Source organism: Physeter macrocephalus, chromosome 21, assembly GCF_002837175.3.
Source record: "Physeter macrocephalus isolate SW-GA chromosome 21, ASM283717v5, whole genome shotgun sequence".
Taxonomy (NCBI): Eukaryota; Metazoa; Chordata; class Mammalia; order Artiodactyla; family Physeteridae; genus Physeter; species Physeter macrocephalus.
In genome coordinates, this window is record NC_041234.1 from 23,607,790 (window position 1) to 23,633,436 (window position 25,647).

Genomic DNA, 25,647 nt, shown 5'->3' on the forward strand with positions numbered 1-25,647 from the left:
AGCGAGATGCAAGAGGGAAGAGATATGGGAACATATGTATAACTGATTCACTTTGTTATAAAGCGGAAACTAACACACCATTGTAAAGCAATTATACTCCAATAAAGAGGTTTAAAAAAAAAAAAAAACCACAGTCAGATACGTGTCCCACTCACTAGGATGGCCACTGTCAAAGACAGTAACGAGCGCTGACAAGGATGTAGAGAAATGGAACTCCTCATACACTGCTGATGTGACTGTAAAATGGCACAACTACTTTGGAAACTAGTATGGCAACTTCTTTAAAAACTTAAATTTACTGTATGATCCAGTAATTCCATTCCTAGTGGAATGAGAAGTCCAGCCATACATTTGCACATGAATACTCACAGCTGCATTATCCATAAGAGCCAAAGAAGTGGAAACTATCCAAATGTCCACCAACTGATGAATGGATAAATAAAATGTGGCCTAGCCATACAATGGAATGTTAGTTAGCCATAAAAAGGAATGGAGCACTGGTACATGCTTCAACATGGATGACTCCCGAAACATTATGCTAAATGAAAGAAGCCAGACACAGAAGACCACATACTTTATGATTCCATTTATATGAAATGTCCAGAAAAGAAAAATCTACAAAAACAGAAAGTAGATTCAGAGTTGCCTGGGGCTGAGGCTGGGAATGGGGACTAACTGTAAATGAGCATCTTTTTGAGGCAACAGAAATGTTCTAATTGTTCTAAAACTGGATTGTGGGTATGGTTGCAAAACTCAGTAAATTTACTACAAGTCACTGAATTGTACACTTAAAACAGCTGAATTTTATGATATGTAAATTATATTTCAATAGTTATTTCAAAAAAATTAACGTCCCACGATAGATTAGTGATAAACTGGTCATTCACCAAAGATCACCTGAGAAGCACCACTGTAAGTGACAACCAGGGGACCTTTCCTATAAATAATGTGAGTTTAAGTATAGATACACATTTGATAAGTTTAAAGCTTTTGGGACTTGACTTTCTGGTTTTAGGTTATATTTCCACTAGCTGGAACTGCCCAAAACCGTAAGTTATGCAAGATGTGAATTATCAAGATTTAAGTATTTAAATCCCATTGAACAGTCTGGCCCCACACCCCTACTCCCTTACCCCGCCATTTGCCAGTTTGGTTTTTTTGTTGTTGTTTTTTTGTTTGTTTGTTTGTTTTGCGGTATGCGGGCCTCTCACTGTTGTGGCCTCTCCCGTTGCGGAGCACAGGCTCCGGACGCACAGGCTCAGCGGCCATGGCTCACGGGCACAGCCGCTCCATGGCATGTGGGATCCTCCTGGACCGGGGCACGAACCCGTGTCCCCTGCATCGGCAGGCGGACTCTCAACCACTGTGCCACCAGGGAAGCCCTGCCATTTTGGTTTTAATCTCTGATATTTATCTTTATCCCTTGGAATTCTGTTTTATCGATTTAAAAAGAGTCTGTTAGAGTTGCCATAATGGTACCTTTGTGTACCAGGGTGGTAATGAAACCTCACAGAATTATCTCTAGTTCCATTTTCAATTTTATTTAGTTTAACAGTCTGAAGCATTCAAAGGATTCTGAGACAAACTGAATGACAGTATTAGAGAAGCAGAAATGACTACTCTGAAAGTGTCAGCTGGTAGATTCATACCATGAAGATTATCCCAGATAAGAGCAAATAAGACTCTATTGCAAAGAACACTAGATACAATAAAATTCATTGTGTAAGTGTTTGGTAGAGTGCTTGCACAGGAGAAAATGTGGAAAGGAATCAAAGCCCTTCATACCTATATTTGCTCTAGAGGGGAATTTGATACAAAGCACTGCCATCTTGGACCTATTCCAAGAAAATTTAGATTCTAAGTACCAAAAGGTACTCAAGTTTCATGTCATAAACATTAAGGATAGTGGGTGATCATGAGTAATGATGGAGAAGAAAATATATCTTGTCAAAAGAAGTTTCCATTTTTAGTTTTGAGCTAAATAAATAAGCTTACTTAAGTTGCTGAATCCAAGGAATGATCCGTTTCATATCATCATTCACAGACTTCTCCATGTCATCCAGTGTGGCCTGGTCTACAGCATAAAGCACTTCATTAATTAATTGCTTACATGAGACACAAGATATCCACGTAGCCCAAAATTTAAATGAAAACTATCGTTTTAGGCAGAAAGTAGTGTTATTTTTGAGTCAGAGAAAAACTAAACGAAACACATCATGAGGCATAAATTAACCTAATTTATTTTCCCTCTTTAACATTTAGGGAGAGTTATAGTTAAGATAATTAATAGCAAATGTACGTTAGCAGGAAGAACAAGTAACAAACAACACGAATTAATTCTTTGCCTATAGTTTAATTACCAAAACTCTTAGTCTAGTTAGTTAATATTATTAATTTGTATGTAGCTAAAACTCATAGTATTACTAGACTTAGAACCTTAAAAATTACAAAAACTATAAAACTCCATTAAAATGTTTATTTATTAAACACAAATGATCTCTGGCATAAGCACGAGCTGTTGGCTGAAGATCAGCTTGCTAAATGTCACTTAGAATTTTTAATGACACTAGAAAATGCTAATAGAATGTTGAGCAAAAAGCAAAATATAAAATGAGTTCAACTAAAGAAAAAAGTATAGAAAAAATTAGAAGAGCATTGCTATGGATTGAACTGCATTCCCCCCAAATTCGTATGTTGAAGCCCTAACTCCTAATGTGATAGTGTTTATAAGTGGAACCTTTGGGAGATAATTAGGTTTAGATAAGGTCATGAGGGTGGGCCCTCATGTAAGATTAGTGCCCTTATAAAGAGACACCAGAGAGCTTGCTCTCTCTCTCTTCCTGCCATGTGAGGATACAGCATGAAGGCTGATGACTATAAGCCAGGAAGAAAGCTCTCACCATAACTTGACCATGGTGGCAACCTTATCTCATACTTTAAACCTCCAATACTGTGAGAAAATAAGTTTCTGTTGTTTAAGCCACCCACTCTGTGGTTCTCTGTTATGGCAGCCTGAGCTAAGACAAGCATATATCCCCTAAAAACAATGATTACCAATAGGCAACTATTTTTTTGCTTCTCTCATTTTTACATGTTTAGTTTTTCTACTTATGAGTATGTACTGTGTTAATCAAGAAAACAGTTAAATAAAGTTTTGAAGAGCAAACAACAATTTCCTAATGTGTCACTTATCATTTAGCCATCATAAATGTGATGTGATTCAAAGTAATGAGGACAGTTTTCCATGAGCAGTTCATAGAAAAATCTATCTTTATAGCCATACAACATAGCCATATGATATAACCAGAAAGCCTTTTATTTTCATCAATCTATCTAGCTTAATATTAATTTCAAATGGCAAATGTGCTAATATATTCAAGAACACTATTCCATCAGCAATACAAAAACACTAAGTTCCTAGTACTTCATCATTTCAGAACACCAACTTGGTAACAGAACATGCTAGAAATCAAACTTCAATTTCTACTGTGTCTAAGCCAGAAAAAAAATCCTTTCCTACAGGATTCTGTACCGTGAGTCACATGAGATGTTTATACTGTCATAAATTTGTTCTTCAGCCGTGAATGACATTAGATTGTCGTCTTCTCCATGACACCCAACTATTAGTGGTAAAATAGTTAATCTAAGAAAAGATCAGCCATCAATATTATTACTTTTACATAAGAGAAACAACATGAATGTACTTCATATTGGGAAGTTTAACTTCTGGTTCAAGAGAGTTAAAATGGGCCCCAAGGAATAGACATCACATCAGCCAGAGTTATTCCTTCCATATCTACTTTCTATACACTGTTTATACCACCCCTCCCAATACCTAATGGCAAAAAATTTTTATTCTGCTTTTGTTAAACATATTTTTCTTTACACTGAGTCTACCATTTAGTAACTTACCAAGTCCATAAAGCATCAACTGGAACATTCCAGAATGCAAATCTACAAAAATGTGTAGACACTCCGAATTACCACAGGGCTCCAAGATGGGAACAACAAGAGCTGGAAGTGCAGTCTCTATGGAAGCTGAACAGTTAAGAATTAAGTTATATTTCTAACTGAATATTGCCCCCCCCCCAAAAATACATATATTTCTCAGTGAGTAGAAACGAACCAACTACTGAATGATCCTGAATGTTACAGGAAAAACATAATTTTGCTAAACTGGGTTAATAATATTATGTCACTTAGTAGCTCAAAAGAAGAATGTAATCTACAAGGTGACCTGAAACAAACACACCCATCTCAAATACTACAGCGAAGAAAAAACCCTCCAAGATTCCTTTAAAAAGGTTAAAATAGCTCGTGAAAATTTAACCTTATCAGTGAGCTGAGTTCTAGTTTTACTTTCACTCAGTAATAAGCTAATTTGAAGGATTTTCTTTCTGATATAATGGGAAAAAATATTGTTTGGTAAATAGAATAAACTTATTTATGGCCTAAATATTTTTAATGCCATTCTTCATAAAGAGAGGTTTTTCTGGCAATTAGGGCCCATGTATTTAAAAAAACCTCTGAATGCTATTAAACATTATTGATTATAAAGGAAAAGATTTTTTCAAGTTATCTGTGTACCTCATTTTCAAGTCACAGATGAAATAAGAACAGAGGCAACTGCTAAACACAAATTCCCAAAGCTGCCAATATACTCTTTCTAGAGTTTCACAGTATTTCCACCAGGCCCGATTAACCTTCCCCTTAATCTCACAAGTTGGTATAACACAATCCAGTAAAGGAGCAAAGCCCTGAAAGCACACCATGTGCTAACTGAAAGCACACCATGTGCTCATCAGATTGATGACCTGCTAAAGGAATATGATCTTCCGGTTACCACAGTCCTTTAAAGGTACACTGCAGAAGAAAGGCGGGCAGTGAGGAGAGTGGTAACATAGGCCCAGCCCTTCACCAGATGTGACTTCTCTGTGCTACTCTGTTAAACAAGGACAATGACATCTTCCTGTCCACACCATGGGTTCAGGAAGAAGCAATGACAAGCTTGTAAAGGTGCTTTAGAAAGCAAAGTGCTCAATAATGTACATTTTCTGTATTTCTTTATGTACCAAAGAAACAAACCAAAACCTCTTGTTATAAATTTGCAACAATTAAAATAGGTGATGTTGCCATTGGTACTGTCTATACAAACAAAATAATAAATCAAAAAAAGATTGCAGGAAACATATTTAATCAGAGGAAAACAAACTGCTTTCAAGTATATCTAACATATTTGCATACAAATCTTTAACATGCAGGTCCAGCATGACTCATCTAAAACAAACAAAAAAACAGGACAAAAAAGGCACAAACGGGAATTTTTTTTACAATATTCTATCATTCAGACCAGTGTGACAAATTTAAAAAGTGCTTAGAGATTTGAAGCAGAGTTGCTGATTTTTTAAATATATCTGTACTGTCTTAATTCCTAATGGGATAGGAATGTATTCTTTAAAACAAAACTATTTTTAAAGTTTAGCAACGGAGTAAAACTAATTCTGACAATTGAGATGACAACTATAATTTCAATCTAATTAACAAAATTAAATATTTTTGAAAAGATAGGGCATCAGAGAAGAATATAGAGAACACAGCCCAAAAGATAGAAAATACTTTTTTTTTTTTTTTTTTTTTTTTTTTGCGGTACGCGGGCCTCTCACTGTTGTGGCCTCTCCGGCTGCGGAGCACAGGCTCCGGACACGCAGGCTCAGAGGCCACGGCTCACGGGCCCAGCCGCTCCGCGGCATGTGGAATCTTCCCGGACCGGGGCACGAACTCGTGCCCCCTGCATAGGCAGACGGACTCTCAACCACTGCGCCACCAGGGGAGCCCGATAGAAAATACTTTGATGTACATCTCTGAACATATTTTATGGCTGCCGATGTCCGTATTTTTCTTTACAGAAAATAAAATATATAAGGCCTTAAGCATTTAAAGGCAACAGGTTTTAATGGAGTGTATCCAGAATGGAGAAACTTATGAAGGGAGAATTAAAGGCCGTGCAAAATGACTGGGCTGCACACTTCTTCCTGCAGCAGGAATATATACAAATCTCCTCTTTCATTTCTCCCTATCTATTTATTGAGGACAAGATGAGGAGGTACCAACAGACAAAAATATAAAGTGGGCAGACTGAAGAGAAGCAACTAAGCCCAATTAGGAATGGCTGTGTGTGGTTCACAGCTTCTGAACTGACCTCGAGACCCCAAATCCGGCACTGACAGAGCACAACCTGAGGGAGAGCACCCTGGCTTCCTAGAGTCAGGTGATGCTGAGAAGGGGCCGCAGGGCAAGTTACCTTTAGTGCCTTGAACTGCCTTTTAAAAATTTCTCTCCCAGAGTCCTGCCTACCCTCCCCCGAGACATTCCCACCCACCCACCCCCCGGTCTCCCACCCTCAAGAAACCACACACTGCCCCCTGGGCTGTCTAAAACCTGCTATCTGTGCACTCCCCTAGCCCTTCCTTGAAATGCTCCATTCTCCCAAGCTACTCATTTCCTCGGCTTATTCTAGTGAGGAGTTGGAAGAAAAGCCAGCTAATTAAGGGTAATTGCACTAAGGGGTTCGCAGAACAGACTATGGTCCCTGGTCCCAGCAAAGGATCTGACTAAAGCATGCTTTCCCATCACAAAAGAGATCAAGTAAGACTACATAGAGTATAAATGTATGAACGTGAATTTAAAAAACCAGTTAAAGCATATGTCCTAAACTGGTGGGTCAGCAGACCTTTTCCTACAGCAGTCCTTGTTTCCAGAATTGTTCTGATTAAAGCAGGGCTAAGGGGGCAAACCCCACATGCAGGAACCTCCCTCTCCTTCAAAACGGTCTCCAAAGCACCTTTCTCTAACCCCGAGGACTCAACAGATTCGTAGGGCTTGAAAACCACTCCTGTAGCACACTCCCACTACAGTAAGAGATCCAGGAAGAGCCTGGACTAACATCCTCAAATTACAGATGAGGAGAATGGGGTCCAAAGAATTTAAGTGACTTGTTCAAGAGCAGAAGAGCAGCTGAACCCACATCTTCTGGCTACTCAAGCAGTGACATCTCTACAAAATGCTGCTAAAGAAAAATCTTCGCAACTTACGTGAACAACACGCAAAACTATTCCTAGGTAAACACACGTTCAGTCCATTTTTCAAAGTAATTTAAATATCCCCCAGGCAATCATACTGAGTTTTTTTTTTACTTACTAAGACTTGTCTACAGATGATACTAAAGTAAACCAGAGCCTATCAAAAGATCATAAACCCCAATTTTCTACAATCCCAATGACATTTTAGAATTTTACTATTTTGAAAAATTAGAAATAATTAAAATTAGAAAAATTAAGATTGCAAAAATACTGTGGGCACCAGATAATCAGAGCCAAAAACAAGTGGGGTAGGAAGAGTAAATATGATCACTGTGATACTGTGAAACTATATTCCTAGAATGAAAGCACTTACTTTTTAAATGACTGACCATCCCCATATGCTCTGAATATACCAGGTAATTAGAAGATTTTTCACTATGTGTGCATATCTGTATTTCTTATTTTGAACCCTGTTAATGTACTAACAACTCAAAAACATTTTTAAAAAGACAAGGGATATATTTTGCTTCATTCAAACAGGCATTATTTCATAAATACATTATAAATATTTGCAAAGCTGCCTTAACCTTTTAGAAGAAAAAACAAAAGAAGATTCATATTAAAATGTTAAAATAGCTTCTATTTCCATAGGAAAGAAAAGTTTTAAGGAGAGTTGATATACATACATTTCAAAAATAAGGTCAAGCTAAATGAAAAAGAAGAAAGTAAGGGGAAAATTAAGACAAGCTTGGTAGATCACAAATTAAAATGCAGCCTCTACAACAAAATCAGTACAACAGGAAAAAAATCATTAAGAAAGACTCTTCAGAAAATAAAAGTGGATACTAATTTAAACAAAAGAAAGTAATGCCAATTTAAAAGAACCTACAATTTTCATTGGCATTGAAGCCTCTAAGAATGGCCTTCAGTTCCTGGAGCTTCTGATGAGCTCGTGCATGGACACTGTCAATCAGGAGTTTTTCTATTGATAAGTGATCAATCTGCATAAACGAGAACAGAATTGTATGTGCAATTTAAACATTTTTACTTTAAAAGCCTGAAAGTAGATTATTGTGCTCCAAGATACTTCCTTTTAGAATCACAATGATTAAGTATTAACCAGTAAAAGAAAGCAAACTTAAAATTAAAAAAATAAATTTAAACGGTATTGATAACTTAAAGGCTACAGTTAACATTCTGGCAACTATAGATCTTATCTAAATTACAGAATTTGAAAGAACATCTTAAAAATTATATTAGATGTTAAAACAACCACAACAAATGTACAAGTATAACATTCATTTAAAATAAGTTTCATAAAGGGTTTTAGGAACAATTAGGTATTTTAAAGGATTTGTGCTAAAAGTTTAAGTATAAATGGTAAGTTATATTACTATATTCATTTAATCAAACCAATATTGAAATATATTGAGTTCTTTTACCTTCATGGCTCTTTCTACTAATTTGGAATCAGAAGCTGGCAAAGGAGGATCATGAAAAATCTGTAAAGGCTTGGAGACATCATTCTCATCAATTTTAATTGTAACTTTGTGAACAGATGCTGTCCCTGTTTTTCTTCCAAGAACCTGTTGACTAAAGAGAAAAAAAGAAATATTAAGAATTTTTTCCAACACAGTCTGTTAACTTCTGGAATAAAAGAGAGACAGTCTATTGTGCACCTTATCCAGAGCCTAGAACATGGCAAGTCCTGTTTGTTGAGGGAATACTAATATTGGGAAGACAGCTATTCTGTAATCCAACACAATATGATTTACTACATTAAAAAAAAACACACAGAATTTTAAAATAAAACACATGCACACACACACAAAAAGGCCAAAACAATCTTTAAGTGGTGTCTATTCACCTCTTGATTCCTTTACAGAAAATGGGAATCAGCAAAGTTCAAATAGGGAATAGAGGATTGTAAAACAGCCTGATACTGATTTTCCCCAAAAAACTTCCCCAAAAGCTTTTAAAAGGTGCAATTCAAAATATAACACTGATAAGCAAGGATTTTTTTAAAATGATACCTGATAATCTAACCTAATGGTCTTTTAGCAATCTGGTATGAAGCCAGAGTAATCTAATCTTTAAGAATAGTAAGTTTTAGTACAAATAGATAAATGTCTACATATTTAAACTACGCCATGTTCTAAGAAAGGTGTCAATTATGGATGTCCTATGTGGTTTATATACCATAGGACTTTACCATACAAAATCATGTTGCTAGAGGTACACAGAGGTATATGGTAAATCAGATGTATGAGAGAAAGAGAAAAACAAAAAGAGTATTTACAGTCATTGCATGACCCCACCAGAATCAACTTTACTTACTTCCAAACTGAGAGGGAGAGGCACTTTCCTGCATGATACCTTTCCACCTGTACGAGGTCTCCCCACCGCTCTCGGATTAACATTAGAGTTTGGGAATGTAGCACTTCTAACTGAAGTGATAAGCAGAAAGAATCTGATGGATCTTGTTAAGCAAATCTAACATATTACTACAACAGCCAGTGAAGTATAAGCAAACTTCATTTAACAAATGCTCTATTCCCCAAAAGTTGGCTATTATACTTCTCCAATGACTTATACAAAAAGTGTTGGAATTTGTGACATAATTTTAGGAAAAGGTTTTGTATTTAATTTTGAACCAATATAAACAAAACGTAAGGTCCAGGTTGCCCCTTAATTTATCATAGTTTAGAGAATATGGGTAGACCAAATGGTACTATTTTTTCTCTCCAAATAGTACTATTTCTACCTCATCATTTAAAGTTTTTACCTGCAAAGTCAATAGTAAAATTAAAAATTTCATTTTTTATAGACATATCACTATTCTTTACACTGGCCAGTTCCCCAGCCCCCGTTTCCACCCAAAAAGGGTGACGGGGAGAGTTCAAGCTGCTCTAGTTCAGGACTAGGGGCAGATGGAAATTGTGTCCAACACACGTTGGGGGACACAAATTCTTTACAAATACAGGGCTCAAATTTCAGAAGGATACGCAGGCAGTTGTACATGTCCTGAAGAGGTTTCTCATCAGCAAAGAGCCTAGACTGTACCAGCTGATGGATAAAGTTGATCTGCATACTATGAACCAAGGCTCGCCCATCTTCCATTGGCAGGAGAGAAGAAGGTGGTTAATCAGAAAAGTGTACAGATTGTGTCATAGACCAACTAAGGAAGAGTATACTCACAACGATGAGTTTAAAAAAAAGAACTGAAATTATCTATGAAAACTAGAGAGTATACTAGAGAAACACTGAAACTTCTGTGGTCAGTAGGCAGTTACGATTATCATAAAATCTGCATCAGATTACAGGATAAATTGCTAAACACATGTACTATTCTGCAAGAATGTTTCAATATTATAACACTAAACATTTAAATCAATACATATGATTTAAATCATTATTTATGATTTACCTCCTGTTTCCTTATCCTCAACTAGAATTTCTAGCTTGAGAAGACGCCAGGGAACATCAGGGTCATCTCCCATCACAGTCAAGGTGGCTTCAAATTCCCCTTCAACTCGAAACTTCACTCGGCCATTTGCTTTTAGAAGAAGAAGAAGAAGGTCTAGTTTGCTAGAAAAAAAGCAGCTTCGCGCTAACCTAGAACTTTCAGTCTCGCTCACGAGAAATTTTAAATAGACTGAAGAATCTTTCATAAGTGTTCAGACAACTCACTGGTTCCTGCATAAACAGTAGCCAGCTTCCAGGTCATCAAGAAACCAAAGGCAACTCTTCTAACATCAAGGAACAATATTTTCTTGAGGCTCAACTCTAGGACCTAGTCTCTCCTCCAGCCCCAGGTAATCTTGCCCACTCCCCAGCTTCAAATACCAGCACTGTATTTCCAGGTACTAAAGGGAAATGATATGGCACAAGTTACGGATTCAAACACCACCAAAATTGTAGGTCAAGACTTCATAAGGATATTTTAAAAGATAATATAAAACCCCAAAAGCTGTTTGAAAAATATTCTAACGAGTCAATTCTTTAAAAATGTATTTCAGGTACATACCAACTGTAAGATTTGCTAACTGAGGAGGAAGATCTGTGGTTACAAGCCGATGTCTAAGAATCTGGTTCAGCTGGTGAAGTGTAGCTTGTTTCTCAATTTTGGTAATTGGGTCTGGAGGAATAATTTTATCCTACAAAAAAGTTTAAGTGATCTAAAAATAATGTACAAAGAGACATAATTTTTACCTGCGCCTGTTCTAACACAGTATTTTCTTACTTTACCCAAGAGAACCTCAACACTCATTTCTGCAGTCTACATCCAATAATAGTGACCATTACTATCATGCATTAGAGTGTCAATGATTCCAGCAGTCACCCAGCTAAGACGGTAATGCAACACGATCTTCTTCATGTTCTATTTATGAAACCAACTTAATGACACTAGATGACTTTCACCACTTCTTAGAAGTATAAAATACAACAGCACCAAGTGAGTAAACAACTACCACAACAACAAATTTTTAAAAACACTTCCAAAAAGCAACTAGCGTGCCGTATTTTCACATCTGAAATAGATGTTAAGTTACCCTCACCTAAATAAATAAATAAATAAATAAATAAATAAACTCGTTTTGATAGCTACTCACATTCTGGCTCCAATTTATTTCAAACCGTCCCCCCCCCCCCAAATTTTAATTATAGAGAAAAAAGCAAACTACATGAAATATTTATTTTAAAAATACAGAACAGTTTTTTGTTTTGGCTGGGCTACTTATTAATATTGTAGAATCCAATGCCAAAGTCTTCAACTTTTGAGGGTGGGCTGGGGTAGGAATGCACTTACCCTAATGCAGGTTGGCAGCCGTGGGTAAGACCCAGTAGTCAGTACATCAATAGCATATGGGATGGCAAAACTAGGCAGGCGTGCATGGACCAGAGCATCTCTAGCTAACGAGGCCAGGCGATCAGCAGTATCCACAAACAGGATGGCTTGCTGATCTAAGAAGCTCGAGATCATCTTCAAAGCAAAGGGTAAATGTATTACGCTTCCTTGAAAACTAGCCACTTTTCACATCAAGTATCATTTATTGATTCCAAAGTAAACTCTGAGAGGAATTAATATAGCTTTTCCATATTTCAAAATATTTCATCAAAAAATTTTCCAGTAATTTGAGGAAAGAAGAAATATTTTTAAAAACCAGTGATTTTCTATCAATTTAAATCAAAGGTTTCCCGATTCGTTTCTCCATCTTTAACATTACACATACATATGACCAGTTAGGAAAAATAAATAGAATAAAATGCTTTTTCTCTTACAGACTTCTAGAGTTGACTGGTAATAAAGGAGACATAAAAGCATGGTCTCCTGGACCCAGACTGCCTTGGTCTCAATTTTAATTCTGCAACTCACTAGCCCTATAACCTTGGGCAAGTTGCTTAAATCCCTCTTTGCCTCAGTTTTTTCAATATAAAATGGAGATGATTTCCTCCCCCTCATAAGGTTGTTCGAGGATTAAGAGTTTATGCATATGAAACCTTTAGAACAGTGCCTAGAACATATAAAACACACAGTAAACATTGTCCATTATGAGATCTAGGCCAACTTCACGCCCAATACAGAAATCCTTTCCATCAGTTCTCTACTCAATGCATTTCACAAGTGTGCCTAAACTAGTAGAGGTCATCATGAAGCTGAAAACTACTTCCTTTCTGGAACTATACTTAAAGTCTTTCACGTCCTTCAAACAAGGGAAGCCCACTCTATCTTCAAGCTGAACATTCCAAATTCCTGACTCACCATCCCTATTCCACTGCCTGGAAATGCTCCAGTTTATCAGTGATCAACTTAAAATATGGTATCCAGAATTAATAACACATCATGCACACACAATGCCCTACATTTTCTCAGTATTCCCACACTTACTTTATTATCTGATTTTCACGACTCTAGGAAATAGACAAAACAAGATAATTACTATTATCTTAGAGATGAGAAAATTGAGGCAGAGGTTTAGACACTTGCTCAAAGATAGTGAATAATCAGAGAAGCTGGAACCAAAAAATGTTTTTTCTAACTCTTAGTTAGACCAGCACAGCCCCGCAGAGGTGCTACCTTCCATGACTAGTAAAATGGAGCTCTATTAACACCACCAACACTAACTTCTTATCAGCAGCCACGACACCGCTAACACACAGCAAGCTTGAAGTTAACTAAAAGGCCTTTGATCTTCTGTGCATGAATCTCTATCAAGCAAGGGCCCCTTTCCCACCCTGAACCTAAAGCATGACTGTAGTCTGATTTTTAACATATTTGAATCCTGCTTCTCTCAACTTCTGTATAGGTTTTTACTCAGATTTAGGTCATCCCAAGTCTCCATTTACTCAAGACACCATAAAAATGCTTAGGCCAAAGAATACTAAAGATTTCCGTCCAGGAAGATGTGCATCAACCTTAGTGGGGTGCCACGGTTCATCGAGCCTACATCACTCCACCTTAAATGTAGGTTATTAATGAAACTCTCTAAACTACCTTGCTCAACTCAAAATAAACTAGCTCCAGCTATATTTCTTTGACTTAGAAATCAAATTAATAAAGATAAAAGTTTAGTTTTGAGTTACTTATTAGTGAATCCATATACATCCCTAATAATCACGTTCTTTTTTTATTTTTAAGTACTCACATACCAACTGTTGATAATGATTAATACCAATCTCCTTTAAAATTTAACTGAGCACCAAACACACACTTCTCTAAGGAAAATATACAAATGGCCAAAAGCACATGAAAAGACGTTCAACATCACCAGTCATCAGAGAAATGCAAACAAAAAACACAGCGAAGTGCCACTTCACATCTACCAGGATGGCCAGAATCAAAATGTCAGACAATAACAAGTGTTGGCATGGAGCAATTAGAACCCTCTTACATTGCTGGTGGGAATGTAAAATAGTATAGCCATTTTGGAAAACAGTCTGGCAGTTCCTCAAATGATTATTAAATATACAGTTACCGTATGACCCAGCCATTCCACTCCTAGGTATATACCCAAGAGAAATGAAAACACATGTCCACAGAGAAACTTGTATATGAATGTTTATAGCAATATTATTCATAATAGCCAAAAACTGGAAACAACCTACAAGTCCATTAACTGATGAATGGATAAACAAAATGTAGTAGATCCATACAATTCAGCTATAAAAATGAAGTACTGACACATGTACAGTACAAGTACAACATGGATGACCCCTGAAAACATCATGCTAAATGACAGAAGCCAATCACAAAAAACCATATATTATGATTCCATTTATATGAAATGTTCAGAATAGGCATATTTATAGAGACAGCAGAGGTTGCTTAGGGCTGGGGGGTACTTGGGGTGATAGTTAAAGGGTAATGATTTTCTTCTTGAGGTGATGAAAATGTTCTAAAATTGACTACTAATGGTTGCACATATCTGTGAATATACTAAAAACCACTGACTTGTACACTTTATTATTACTACTTTTTTTTTGGCCGCACCGCACGGCATGCGGGATCTTAGTTCCCTGACCAGGGATTGAACCCGTGCCCCCTGCGGTGGAAGCACGGAGTCCTAACCACTGGACCACCAAGGAATTCCCAGAATTGTACACTTTAAATGGATAGATTGTATGGTATGTGAATTATATCTCAAAATTGCTTTTAAAAAAGCTCAAGGAGGAGAGAGATACTTTTTCTTTTTCTTAGCTAAAGCATTATCCAGACTGCTTTACCATTAGTTAGAGTTCTATAAACCGTGTATTTATACACTCAGCTAAACACTTTATATGTCTGGCATGGCTAAAGATCATTATCTATTAAGAACCTCTAATGAGTCTAGTTAAATAATCATTAGGTTGAGAACACAAGTGTCAAAACGTGAATAATCCTCTAATTCTCCAGCTGCTGGACTTTATCCCTGACAAAAACACATCTCTGTATCTACATTCACAAAACAAAAAGACCAAAACTTTATGTATAAAGTTCAATATGAGACTTTATTCAGAATGTGACTTACTAGAACAGCCAATTCAAAAAACTACATAGGAAAATACTAGGAATTAATGAAAGATAAATACAATATGGCTCAATATCAAAACCAAGAGTTTTGGATTTTGCTTGATATTATTTTAACGACATACAGCTCAGTAGTATCAAACAGGTAATTTAAATACCCATGGTATAATGAGGGATTTAAAACTAGATTTGAAAAATCGAATACTTGGATTTTATATACTTCAGTAACACTTAACTCTTCACTGAAAGTCTGAATATCTTTAGGAAAAGATTACCTCAAATTAACTAATTACTGAAAAGAAACCTTAGGCTTTTCAGAAATACTATACCATGCTTCTTCATTTTGGCCAAAATAGATTCATTAGACTTGGTGCCCAAATTTGCAAAACAATGAAATGAATTGTAAACTTTCTGGTAAATAAGCTTGCAATAAGCCTGTTTATTAATATTTATAATAAAAACTATCCTTTGAATGATGACAACATGAATAAAATGACTTTTTCCCCCATAAAGAAAACTCAATATACGGTACAAAATATTCTCCCCCTTTGATCAGTGTTATATAAAAGGATGATACCAGCTTACTCCTAGACACAAAAGATCTGTGGCTAGAAATGTGTCTTCTTTTAACTTTCAAAAAATATATTATTCTAGAATTTTAAATTCTCAACTTCTTCAAACCTCTTTTTTCCTTTCCCTTTAGCAATTTTCACATAAGCTTTCTTTCTAATGATAAGGGAACCTAGTGAAACTGAGGATAGCAAATGCACTGGGCTAAAATTGAGGGGAGATGTCAGAAAATCATACGCAGAAATACACTGTGTTGTAGATTTCTTTCTAAAGGGAAATTTTATGGAATATGCAAACCCCAATAGATTTGCAAATGTAAAGTTACTATAAAAATATTTCAACTTATCTTGTCAGGGTGCAAAAAATAAATTATGGTGGATAAATAAATGCTCTCATTACTTTAAGATTTTATTCATTTTATTATAATTACTCTACCCTTTCCAATATGAACTCCATTCTCCTCATTTTGTGTCTCATCTGTTAACACCATATCATCCTCCCCAAGTTATGAGCTCAATAGGCTAACACAAGATCCCTACTGATGTTTCTCCTCCTTAACATTTCTTGAACATAGCTTAAAACTTTTGTGGGGGGTAGGGGGTGCATATTTTAGAATCTTTGGTACACTTCACTACAGGTCACTCCTTTGAATTCAAAAGAATGACTAAACAGTCAAAAGACCATGAGCTTCCCGAGGGCAGGGACTATGCCTTATTCAAGTCTCCATCCACCATGCCTTATGCCCTGTGTGCAATAAAGGGTTAGAGAATGAACAGATGAATAAACAAAGGGACAGATAAGTGCCATCATCAGCTCTGTGGCCTTGAAAGAGCCATTTAACTTCTAGGAATCTTATTTTCTCATCTGTAAAATAAGAAGAGAATAATGACTCTGCCAATCTCAAACGGTTGTCCAGAAATCAATAGGCAAATTTAGGGAATACTTTGCAAACTCTAAGGAAGCATACGAATGTAAGCTAACCATTTCCCCCCTTTAGGTCCAGTCTCATATTTAATGGCTTCTAGCGTAATGACATCTCCAGATATGGCCTACTCTTTTTTCTGATTAGGTGTCCATAAACAAATACTAAGTTTCTATATATACTATAGATTACCATACAGAAATAATGATTACTCACATAAGTAATGTATCCCAAAACATATCAGCAGATATAAGTTAGAGCTAAAATTAAAAACTATGCCTATTACAAGCTAACATTCCAAAAAAGTTATTTTATATAAAATAAAGTCAAAAGTTTAACTCACCGCACATTTTTCCACTTTGCCAGCATTATTAGCCCATTTTACTAAAGCTAATAATCGAACAAAGAGTTGGCGTGTCCGGCTAGCAAACTGCACTATTTCTATTTTCCTTTAAAATAAAACAAAACAACTCTTAATGAACCAACAAATTTGAAGGAGTATTTCACAATTTATTTTATCTGAGTTAAAATACGAATCAGTCTTTGTTTACAACCATTACAATGAAACGAACCACCTAAAATATTTATCTAAATATGAATTATTGTCACATTTTGTATACCACCTGCATATACTTCATTTTCTACTTCAGAGTAACATCTCCAATAGAATGCTTAAGCAATGAATCACATTTTCAAATTAATTTTATACTGCAATAAAAGTTGTTTACTAAAATATACTAAATTCATAAATATAAAATTATTATATAGAAGTTAACTGGGTCACAAAGGGGACCAAATTATGGTTTGAAGTTGAAATTATGAATTATGAATTAGTAACCTTTCTGGTAAGAGAAAGGAAGTGAAATAGCTCTTTACCAAAACTTGAAACTGTATTATTTCTATAAAGGCAAAGGCCCATTTCCCATCTTGCAAGAGCATAATTTATAAAACTGAATAAAGAGCTTAACTATGTAACTCTTTACAAACTAATTTCAATAACAAAGTACTAAAAATAAAAGCTAGAAGGTCTGTTCATATCTATTTTTATGCTATACCCACAATTCTTTTTCTCCCCATACTCATCAGTATTTTTATCATCTCCTCATAAAGGCTTAAAAGCTTTACTAAAAGCTTTACGTTGTCAATCAGCGTGTTAGCTAGACCTCTCAACTTCGTGTCAGCTACAAAACTGATAATCATACCTTTCATGGTTTACCTTACGACACACAAAAAAATATTCGACAGGCCAGGACTGATGACAGGCCCCAGCAAGACACCAACCTCCCTCCAAGTGGACTCTGACATATTAATCTTGTTACAGCTGTTCACTGACCTGTAGATCCAATCCACACCTCTGTATCTCCCCAACAGCAATACCATGATGCAATGCACCAAAATGAAAGTTTCTGCTGAAGCATAATCCTAACTGAAGACCACAGAGTCTAGCTCCTATTGAGAGCATACGTAGCCCACAAACAACCTGGAAGACTTCCTTAAGGTTCAGCCTGCAATATGATTCTTGGTAGTAGAAAGAGAAGAATCAAGGACACTGATACAATTATGACTCTTTGCCAGGGTCTGTGAAGGATCCTCAGAGATAAAACAAGCAGACAGCATCACAGGCAAGACTGGAACACAGCAGAAATGTTAAATGTACACTAAGATCTGGCAGTCACCTCAGTGCTAGGAGCCTCAGTGCTGTCATTCTAACTCAGCAACGGCTTACAGAGGATGTGAGGTCTCTTCTCTCACAGAGTAAACATATTTGTATATTACTAATTCCGTTGCCAGAGGAGCTCCTCTACTGGAAAGGAGACATTCCCCTTGGTAAACCATTTTAATATGGTTTTTTTCTTGACACCACGCTGTCTCAGGTGATAGGCAGCATGAGTTGGTTTTCCAAGGCCCAGTTTCCCTTCCTACCCCAGAGTGGACAGAACAAATCCTGATTTTCTTTTTTCTTTTTTTTCCCAAATGAATGCATTGTGGGTATTTTTTTATTTTTGGCTGGTGTCAATTTTTTTTAACATCTTTATTGGAATATAATTGCTTTACAATGGTGTGTTAGTTTCTGCTTTATAACAAAGTGAACCAGCTATATATATACATATATCCCCATATCTCTTCCCTCTTGCATCTCCCACCCTCCCTATCCCATCCCTCTAGGTGGTCACAAAGCACTGAGCTGATCTCCCTGTGCTATGTGGCTGCTTCCCACTAGCTATCTATTTTACATTTGGTAGTGTATATATGTCCATGCCACTCTCTCACTTCGTCCCAGCTTAACCTTCCCCCTCCCCTTGTCCTCAAGTCCATTCTCTAAGTCTGCGTCTTTATTCCTGTCCTGCCACTAGGTCCTTCAGAACTTTTTTTTAAGATCCCATATATGTGTGTTAACATACGGTATTTGTTTTTCTCTTTCTGACTTACTTCACTCTGTATGACAGACTCTAGGTCCATCCACCTCACTACAAATAACTCAATTTCGCTTCTTTTTATGGCTGAGTAATATTCCATTGTATCTATGTACCACATCTTGTTTATCCATTCATCTGTCGATGGACGCTTAGGTTGCTTCCATGTCCTGGCTATTGTAAACAGAGCTGCAATGAACATTGTGGTACATGACTCTTTTTGAATTATGGTTTTCTCAGGGTATATGCCCAGTAGTGGGATTACTGGGTCGTATGGTAGTTCTATTTGTAGTTTTTTAAGGAACCTCCATACTGTTCTCCATAGTGGTTGTATCAATTTCATTCCCAACAACAGATCAAGAGGGTTCCCTTTTCTCCACACCCTCTCCAGCATTTATTGTTTTTAGATTTTTTGATGATGGCCATTCTGACTGGTGTGAGGTGATACCTCATCGTAGTTTTGACTTGCATTTTTCTAATGATTTAATGATGTTGAAACACATTCTTTCATGTGTTTGCTGGCAATCTGTATATCTTCTTTGGAGAAATGTCTATTTAGGTCTTCTGCCCGTTTTTTGATTGGGTTGTTGTGCAGAAGCTTTTAAGTTTCATTAGGTCCCATGTGTTTATTTTTGTTCAAATCCTGATGTTCATTTCCTTCCTTTAAAACGGTCCAGCCAAACCATAATACAGGTATGCTTCAATTGTCTCTTCCACTTCTATCTTTTCGATCTATGTCTAATTCTCCCAGAAAGGTCATTGGGGGTAGGGAGTGGAGCGTAGTCACTAATAAATGCTAAAATACGCCCTCGTGACTTGGTATTTTTAAAAAAAGATCAACCAAGGAGCATAAGTAGCTCCAAAGATAGAGTCAAGTAGCCTAACTGTAGCCACAGTTTAAATCTCCATCACCTGATTTCTTTGAAACCTTAATTTATCTTGTTCCTTTGGACTATGGAAACATACTAGCATTTAGAAATGTCTTAAGCCCCAAACTCCAACTGAATCAAAATTCTCTTAACTATAAAACAGCAATAGCAGTAGACAAATGTCCACTCTCCATAGATATCTAATAGCATCACTGCAGCAAATGATAAATTAGCAGCAAGCTTTCTAAAGTCAGTCTCTTACTCAGCTTTCTCCATTTAGTTCTGTATTTTCTACATCTTCCTACCCCCTCAGGCACTTGACCTGGTCAGTGATTCAATAAAGATTTCTAGAAGAGAAGGTCCAGAGCTGGCCTCATACCAAGAATTGTCAAGGATGAGGAAATTATATTTCCCAGGGCTCCTTAAACAAATGGTGTGAAGTCACCCTAGGCTCTCTGTGCCTAGGTTCCTGGTCCACAACTCTACCACCCATACCTACACACACCTCCCCCCACCCGCCACTTTCTCTCTCACTCACACACACACACACACACATACTCATAGATATATCAACACAGACACAGATTTAAGGTTTTTTTCATACTCACCTTTCCACATCAGATTTCCTTGGCAGTCTAAGAAGAAAAAAAAAGAAACTGACTAAATACATGCACACCTTCATCAAAATATGATAATGGTCTTTACTTTGACTTATTAAATACCTTAGTATTTCAGAAAAACTGGATAAATAGACACTACAGGCTTGTGTGGCTCCCTACTCTTTTTTATTTTATGAGTTTCCGGCAATATAGCTACAAAGGAAAAACTAACAAAGGAACATTTCTCTCCATTCAAAGTGCTTCAAAAGATACTGCATGAACCTCAAACATTTAAAAAGACCAAGTCTTACCTTAGCACACTACATCATAGAGAGTCAGAGAAAATATTCTTTTAAGACCAAAATGATCATGGATGCAAGGTACTACTTAGTTGCCACCCTCCCCATATTCAATGGAACCTTGCTTCCAAGCACTAATCCCTCCATGTTTTGTTATGGTGGGCAAAGCTAGAAGCTAGGCACACAAAAGGGCCAGTGTCAGCCAAGGGATGTACAGTAATTATGATGTTGCTTGGTTAGATGCAAATGATTACTTTTAAACAGCTCCAGTGAGATTTTGATCTCTTTTTTGCTAGTTCTCCAGTACGAAAGCCAGCAACCAATGTCACCATTTTCCCTGAAATTATACCATTTAACACTCTCACATCCACCGATGCTTAGAAAGGTCCTGATTTGCTTCCTGAATCACCACATTCTGTAAACCTCTATCCTATGGTCCAAGATTCAACAGCCTGAACTGTAAAGCTTCCCCTACATCTAATAGGCTCTTGAAGAACACACACTGAGCCGCTTAGACCCTCTTCCCCACCGACATGCCACAGGTGCAGAAAAACTAAAACCACCACCAGAGATTCGAGGTACAAGGAAGGGAAACTATTAAAATGAGCTCTGACTTAGAGTTACCTACAATTCTTCGGGTAGACAATGGAATGGAAGCTCAAGTTATGATCCAAGTGATACAAGAAACTAGGTAGGAGCTAGAAGGGCCAGCAGATCAGAGGATGAAGCAAAAATTAAGGCCTTATTATAAGACTGCAAGTAAAAGCAGCTACTGGGAAGTTCCTATACCTGTGAAAGATCCGGAAAACACTCCTTGAGAAGACTCCCCTGTCCTCAAGAGAGGGAGGGAATGAGAACCATGGATGCTTGTATGTGAGAGAGGGAGAAAAACAGAAGAGTAGAGCCTTTGGGGGTAGAAAGAATAGTAATCATTGTTCTAGCCCCCCCCCCCTCCTCCAGAGACCCTGAAAGGATCATCTCTTGCCAGAAGTGGTGTCATTTCAGGGACAAAGGCTAGGCTTTGCTGCCTACATCCCTTCCCCCCACAATTCCCCAATCTATTTAAAATTCCTTTATGGATGACAAATCCACCACTTGGGGCAAAAACCAACCCTAAAGGGCAAATCTTTGGAAGAAGTCACAGAAACCTTGTTTACACCAAAGCATTTTAAGACAAGTTTACATGACTGAGATCCTAGCATTTTCTGATTTTAATTAAAAGAGGTTTTTAAAAGGAAGAACCTAAGTCTCTAAAAAATCACAGCAGAATGTAAACTCTAAGATGCAAGCATGTATTACATGAGTCGGGGGAGGAAATGAACAAGCAAAAGGAAAAAAAATAGAAATCTGGGGCCAAAAACAAACCACCTTTTTTACTTTCAATAGTCCACAGACAAGCATCAAATGTGGCAGAAATAAGACTCAAAGTATACCTTGAACACTGGTTTTATATTAATACATTAATCCTGGCAGTTTTTACCTGGAACAAGGAAAAATACATGATTTAGGAACTTCCAAGGTATATTCCTAAACCAATTTTGGTTACCACAAATCAAGAGAAAAAAGTTGTTTTATATACCTATGTATCAAGAGCAACAGTGAATTTTCCCCTTAAATTCTCCAGATCTACAATGACAGGTGCCCTGACTTAGAACAGTTATTGTTCTAAGCCCTGGGGAAGGTAGCAAACAACTCAAAATCCCTGTCCTCATAGAACTTCCAGTGAGGAGGAGACAACAAACAATAAGTGCTGTAGAAAAACAAAGCAGTGAGTAAGAAGGATAGGTTGAAGAGGCAGAGTACCTCTCATGGGTGATCACCAAAAAGTCTTTCTGATAAGTTACGTCTGAACAAAGACCTAAAGGAAAGGTGAAAGCAAGCCACACAGATTTCTGGGAGAAGAGCAAAGGCTCTAAGGTGGAGTGTGCCTGACCCTATCAAGAAAGATCAATAAGAACAGCGTGGCTGAAACAGAAGAAGCAAGGAGAGTATTAGAAATGAAGTTAAAGAGGTAAGGGAGAGAAGACACATCATGTAGGATATTAAAGGTAGACCACAGTCTTGGTTTGCTCAAGATAGTCCCGGTTTATGCCTGTCGTTCTGCCATTGTTATTAATAGCACCACCTTTCATGCTCAAAAGTGTCCTGACTTGGACCATAAATTTTATGGTCACTCTCTATATAAGTGACTATAAAAAGTTTTTACTCTAAGTGAGATGGGGAACCACGGGAAAGTTGAGAGCAAATAAGTTTTAAAAGGATCATCCTGGCTATTATATGGAGGAAAAACCGTAGAGGGGCAAGGGTAGCAGCAGAGGCCCCAGTTAGCAGACTACTGCAGTAACATGAGCAAAGGATTAACACTTGATGGAAACGTTGAAAAGTGGTCAGATTCTGAAGTCAGAGATGACAAGACTTGCTAATGTACTGAGTGTGGGATTGGAAGAAAGAGGAGCCAAGAATTACTGCAAAACTTCTGGCCGAAGCATCGAGAGGAAGAATGGAGATACTATTTAGTGAGATAGGAAAGTTTTGGGGGGATCGAATGGGATCAGGAGTTTGGTTCTGGACTTGGTCCACTGAAATGCCCATTAGGTACTTAAACGTAGGCACCTGGATATAGAGTCTGCAGCTCAGTGGAGACGCCTGTGCTGGAGAAATAAGTATGGGAATCATCAACCTACAAAGGGTGCAGGATGAAGTATAAAACTATATACTGGGGCTTCCCTGGTGGCGCAGTGGTTGAGAGTCCGCCTGCCGATGCAGGGGACGCGGGTTCGTGCCCCGGTCCGGGAGGATCCCACATGCCGCGGAGCGGCTGGGCCCGTGAGCCATAGCCGCTGAGCCTGCGCGTCCAGAGCCTGTGCTCCGCAACGGGAGAGGCCACAGCAGTGAGAGGCACGCGTACCGCAAAAAAAAAAAAAAAAAAAGTAGATACTTAGTCTACAGCAATAGAAAAAATGTTTCTCTTTTCATAATTAAGTCCTGAAACAGTAACAACACAATTCAAAGAAGTTCTACAAATGCCCTATGGAGAAACAAATTATACAAATTACACAACCACTGATAGCGGCAGTTTTCAACAGTTTCCCATAGCTCTACATAGGACGGGTACATGATATTTTCTCATGGATAATCAAATTCTTATGAAATCCAACAACTTATGGTGCAGAGAAGTACGTTACCACAATAATCCCTCATCATGACAGCTATTTAAGTTTCTCATTACACTGGCGCGGGTGGGGGGGGAGGCTTCTTTCTGTAAAGTACAGTATATCAAAATTCTCAGAATGATGTTTTACAGGAATAAGTGGAGCCTACTCTAATTCTTTAAGTCATCTGCAAAAAAATATTTTAACAGTCTCTAGCAACAAATTACTGTGACACTGCACAGCCTAATAGCTACATACTCATGTATTTCAACTGAATACACTGATCTGGAGCCTACCAATAGATAAAAGATAAAAACGAATCTAGATGAAAACTAGTAATTCTTACTTTTTCTGAACATGAATTTTAAAATGTAAAACAGTAATTCAAGTATATATACCCCTAAATTTTAGTTTCTTTTCTTCACACACCTGAAAATCTTTACAGTGTATTCTGATCCTATTCTGAAGAGATTAACACCCTAATCATGTCCCAAGGCATTTCACCCGGTAACTTGGTGATTTATAAACTCCGTTCATACCCCCAAGAAACAATAACAGCAGGCTAGTTACAAAAAATCTTTACTTAAACTAAATGCGTTGACTTCAGTCTCAAACGTTCCAGAAAAACAAACAAACTTGGAATCCAAAATTTTGCATTATTTTATACACAATACATCTCCTGAGTTCAAACTTTGTCAGAAGTAATTACAACCTACATTTAAAATGTACCGTAAGAAGCTGTAAAACAATTTCTCATCTTTGGGATTTTTTTTTTTTTTTTTTTTAAACTCGAATAGTATGTATTCCTAAACCGTAATCTTGGGGTCTGGGCTAGAAAGCTTCCAACCAAGAAATCAATACGGTTCAGCTGGCAAATCGAGCAAAAATTCCAAAGACTGGCTTTTCAGGGAAAGTCTAACAACGTGCGTAATTCACAAGTCTCGGCTGCTTCATCTCCAGAAAGACCCCAAATGCAAAGCTTCTCCTCCACCTCCGCTGGATCCCAAGAGTTCAAAAATTCTAGACTAAGCAGCCCAGCAAAGAGGAGAAAGCAGCAGCCTTTTGGGCAGAAGGAGGTGCGAACCTCTCAGCCGGCTGGGCGGGAAGGGGGGGCTGGGAAGCAGGCGTGGATTTCGCGGCACTTACAGGTCAGTCAGCACCATGAGCTCCGAGTAGGCCCGGTGCAGCAGAAATTCGATGAGGGTGCTTAGCCGGTAGCCAGGGCTAGCCGCCGCCGCAGCGGCCGCCGCCACGGCAGCTCCCGGAGGAGGAGGCGCCGGGGCTGACGCCGGGCCGCCGCTGCCCCCGCCGCCGCCTCCGGGCGGGACCAGCTGGTGATTCTCCAGCTGCACTGGGGCCATGGCGGCGCAGGGCCGGGCTTGGCGCAGCGGCACAAGATGCGGCCCTCGAGCCTCCCTCCCGGGCGCTCGATCACCGCGCCGAAGTGGGCGCGGGCGGAGTCGCCGCCGCCGCCGCCTACTACCGCCAGGCCGCCTCTGAACAGGAAGCCGTGCGCCGGCCGCGGAGGCCCGCCCCCATCTAGCGACAAGCCCGCCGGCTCCAGGGACGGGAGCAAGGGGCGGGGGGGGGGGGGAGGGGGAGGGGGGAGGGCGAGGAAGCGGGGCGGGCGCCGCAGAGAAGCTGCGCCCCCGCAACCGATCAGAGGCCGCTCCGTCAGGCAGCCGCAGCATCCATGTTGACGGCCCAAAGCGGAAGTTGTTAGGCAGAACGGAAA

The 25,647-nt window shown here is 38.2% G+C and overlaps 1 protein-coding gene across 3 annotated transcripts in view; it reads right to left on the reverse strand.

The window, feature by feature from the left end:
* The window catches only part of MED14 (mediator complex subunit 14), a 71,896-nt gene extending 46,501 nt beyond the window's left edge, over positions 1-25,395 (reverse strand). Inside the window, exons 1-12 of one of the 3 annotated variants that reach the window (XM_024116445.3) lie at positions 25,059-25,388; positions 20,471-20,497; positions 16,923-17,028; positions 11,890-12,063; positions 11,107-11,236; positions 10,507-10,635; positions 10,085-10,192; positions 9,417-9,549; positions 8,522-8,672; positions 7,969-8,080; positions 3,913-4,038; positions 1,996-2,074 (exon numbers count right to left, since the gene is read on the reverse strand). In XM_024116445.3, the coding sequence (XP_023972213.1) occupies positions 1,996-2,074; positions 3,913-4,038; positions 7,969-8,080; positions 8,522-8,672; positions 9,417-9,549; positions 10,085-10,192; positions 10,507-10,635; positions 11,107-11,236; positions 11,890-12,063; positions 16,923-17,028; positions 20,471-20,497; positions 25,059-25,273 (1,490 nt within the window). In that variant the 5' untranslated portion in view covers positions 25,274-25,388. Of the gene's footprint in view, positions 1-1,995; positions 2,075-3,912; positions 4,039-7,968; positions 8,081-8,521; positions 8,673-9,416; positions 9,550-10,084; positions 10,193-10,506; positions 10,636-11,106; positions 11,237-11,889; positions 12,064-16,922; positions 17,029-20,470; positions 20,498-25,058 lie in introns of all 3 variants that reach the window. The other 2 variants (XM_024116446.3, XM_028482533.2) reach the window with 2 other exon arrangements.
* Between the last annotated feature and the right edge of the window lie 252 nt (positions 25,396-25,647).